Source organism: Hesperophylax consimilis, unplaced genomic scaffold (genome assembly GCF_061612785.1).
Source record: "Hesperophylax consimilis isolate HC1 unplaced genomic scaffold, BYU_Hcon_1.0 scaffold_40, whole genome shotgun sequence".
NCBI classification, from domain to species: domain Eukaryota; kingdom Metazoa; phylum Arthropoda; class Insecta; order Trichoptera; family Limnephilidae; genus Hesperophylax; species Hesperophylax consimilis.
Genome location: NW_028301270.1, coordinates 239,530 through 242,834, shown reverse-complemented (window position 1 = coordinate 242,834; position 3,305 = coordinate 239,530). Strand labels below are relative to the sequence as shown.

General features: G+C 43.7%; 1 protein-coding gene across 1 annotated transcript; it reads right to left on the bottom strand.

Annotated features, from left to right (window-relative positions):
- Window positions 1-812: 812 nt before the first annotated feature.
- On the bottom strand, window positions 813-3,038 carry LOC149408948 (uncharacterized). The gene is made up of 2 exons (XM_089650267.1): window positions 2,849-3,038; window positions 813-1,378 (listed from the first exon to the last, which is right to left on the bottom strand). Exons 1-2 carry the CDS (start codon window positions 3,036-3,038, stop codon window positions 813-815), a joined length of 756 nt encoding a protein of 251 aa, XP_089506393.1.
- Window positions 3,039-3,305: the final 267 nt, after the last annotated feature.

The following is a 3,305-nucleotide window of genomic DNA, read 5'->3' as shown; positions in this document are numbered from 1 at the left end:
CTCAGTGATCGGATCTGGTAGTATTATTTAGTTAATATTACAAAATGGTTAGGTTGATTAACTAAACTTTGGTTGGAATAGCCCTACCGATATAGGTGTTTTAGCTTTAGGTACTGTAGCTTAGCTTTTTGGTTAGATTATCTATATTAAATAGGAAGTGCAGCTTTGCAGTTTAGCTGAAAATAATACAGGGTGTAAATGTAACCACCATCAACTCGAAGGATTGTACCCATAATTCAGAATCATGGGTTAAATACTTTGAGTTGCAGGTAGTTTATTACAACCCTTTTGAGAGAAGAAACATAAATAAATAAATATTATGTTTTGTAAGAATATAATGTACTTATTAAAAACCTTGTACTGGACACCTACGCCAGTAACATCGACTGTAAATGCCGGTTTTCCTCTGGGGGGTACCTTAGGTAAGGGTTTACAAAGAAACACAACTTGCGAATGTCGTCGGACAACTGACTGATTGTGGCAGTTGTTTGCATATTTATTGAGTTCGAATTGAACACGTGTTAATGTACATCAAATATTCTTATCTCTAAACAGGATGCATGAGGGCATTAAGGAACCAAGAAAAAATAACTAAATTTTAATTACTACGGTTAAATCCCATTTGAAACATGATACGTGTCCGGTGATAAGCTTCAAAAAGGGATTCGGCGTCGTTAGATACGTGATAACAGTAAATATTCATTTCCTTAATTATTTTAATGATTATGTCCATCCGCCTGCTGTCCGGTACACCCCCAAAGTGAAAAAGTATTTTTCGCCTAATAGTTTCCACGGACAGTAAGGTGTCTTCTTCAGGCGTGAAGAACTATGGTTTTCACAGCAGGCCTAATGTACTCTCCGGTAGCTGTTTTGACACGAACGCTTCGCACCTGTCCATCTGCTGCGGGCTTGGCCTCGGTGACGATTCCCTTCGGCCAGGTATTCCTTGGTGTAGTTGGATCCATTATTAATACCAAGTCTCCTTCTTTAATGGGGTTCGCTGGAGTCTGCCACTTGGGTCTCTGGGCCAAAGTTGGTAGATATTCTTTAAGCCATCGCCTCCAGAACATGTCTGCTAGTTTTTGAGCTACGCGCCATTGTTTACGCAAGCATATTTCATCATCTTCTTTTTTATAGAAGGCAAGATGAGGCCTTGTTCCGGCAGAACCAATGAGGAAGTGGTTCGGCGTCAGTGCCTCTTCATCTCGTGGATCCACCGATACGTGCGTAAGTGGCCTGCTATTTACTGAAAATTCTGCTTCCGCTAGCGCGGTGATGAGAGTTTCCTCCCGCGGCGATTGCTCCCTCAGAACCGCGTTTAGCGCTTTTTTAACAGAGCGTACTAGGCGTTCCCATGCTCCGCCCATATGTGGTGACGCTGGAGGAATGAAGTTCCATTCAATTCTGTTCTTTGTTAATTCGTCATGTAATTTCGAATTTTTCGTCAAATGTTTTATTGCCTCTCGCATCTCTTTATCTGCACCATGGAAATTGGTTGCATTATCTGAATAAAATGCAGTAGGGTGTCCTCGACGTGCAGACATACGTCTGATAGCCCAAATCGCAGAATCACTACTGAGAGATCCTGCCAGTTCAAGATGTACTGCTCTAGTGGTCATACATGTAAATAATACACCATAACGCTTTTCTCGGCGTCGACCAATCGTTATTTGCAAGGGCCCAAAATAATCAATACCACATTTTCTTTGATTGTGGCACGTGGGTGATCTGTGAGTGCCATTCAGGCACAGATAGCATATTTTCCTTTCTTTGATAAATTCCCACCGCTCACTAATATTCTTCTTGAGATAATCCGGACACACAGAGAGTCGATGCGTTTGATTACAAAGAAGACATTGCTCCCTTTTTTCATTGTTAGCGGTGGATTGATGGGTGAATACTGTATTTTCACGGCGAGTTTTTTGAATTCTGCCGTATATCTGAGGATCGAGACCTCCTGCATACGGTGTCACATTGCTAATTCCCATTAGCCACTGAGACAAATCGCTTATAGTGGCATTCCTTGGCCCTCCAATTCTTGATCCAAACCACATGAGTCGTGCGGAAAGGGGCAATTTTGTTACCATTTCGTTAAGTAACTGGGGTGATGCCAGGTATTTTTCCTGCATACCTTCGACTGTAGCCACCACGTTTCGTATGGTGACCGCGTATTCTACAATTTCTTCTGTGGCGGCGTTCTCTTGAAGTTTAGGAAGTCGCCTCACACGGTCAAGCATCGTAGCGACGATTGCTTCTGGATGTCCGAATCGTAACTCCAATGTTTGTAGTATTTCAGGCACGTTTCTCGGTTCTACGAGGATACAGAATACAGCTTCTTTGGCCCGTCCACGTAAGGCGCGCTGCAAACGTAGAAGATTTTCTGCAAGTGTCAACCCGCAAGTCTCAGTGGATTGATCAAATTGGGATTTAAATGTCGGCCAGTCTAGTGGATCACCATAGAACATAGGGAGATCTTTGGCACTAGATTGCCGTGCTATGAGTGCCGTCATTCTTGAATCTTCTTCGTTAGTAGTATTTCTAGGGCTGCCTTCTCCCCTAGTTGATCTAATGGCATCCGTTATTGCGGCTGTCATCAGTGCCATGGTATCCGGCAGATCTGGCTGATTGTTGACCCACTCTTGTGTGTGTCGTTTTTTCTCCTTTGCCGTGTTTGGTGGCAATGTATGTTGACAAAATTCTTCATTTTCTTCAAAAAATTGCGCAGAGGTTGACTGTATCTGTGGATTCTCCTTGACAGCTATGGTTTCCTCTGGCCTAATCTGCTGAGGCGAGTACGCTGTTTGCGGTTGTTCCTCAGACAGTGTTATGTGGGTGGGCCTTGATCCACCTTGGTTAGCTGCAATCAATGTGTTGATGCGTTGCCGTGCAGACTCCTTCTGTAAGCGCAGATTCTCCGCACGGAGTATTCGAATAGTTTCTTCGAGAGAGGGCGAGTTGTCGCTTTCTGAAGACGTCACTGATCCTCTCCTGGAAGCAGGTGCTTCGGCGCCTTTCCCGGAGCGTAGTGACGGTGCCATGTTTCTTGATTTTCTGAGGAAAATCCGGCTCGAAGGACCATAAATGTACTGGACACCTACGCCAGTAACATCGACTGTAAATGCCGGTTTTCCTCTGGGGGGTACCTTAGGTAAGGGTTTACAAAGAAACACAACTTGCGAATGTCGTCGGACAACTGACTGATTGTGGCAGTTGTTTGCATATTTATTGAGTTCGAATTGAACACGTGTTAATGTACATCAAATATTCTTATCTCTAAACAGGATGCATGAGGGCATTAAGGAACC

Coding starts and splice junctions, on each gene's coding strand:
- LOC149408948 (XM_089650267.1), bottom strand. CDS start 3,038: ATGGCACCGTCACTACGCTCCGGGAAAGGCGCCGAAGCACCTGCTTCC. Junction 1,379..2,848: donor ATTGATTGCAGCTAACCAAG/GTGGATCAAGGC, acceptor TCATTCCTCCAG/CGTCACCACATATGGGCGGA.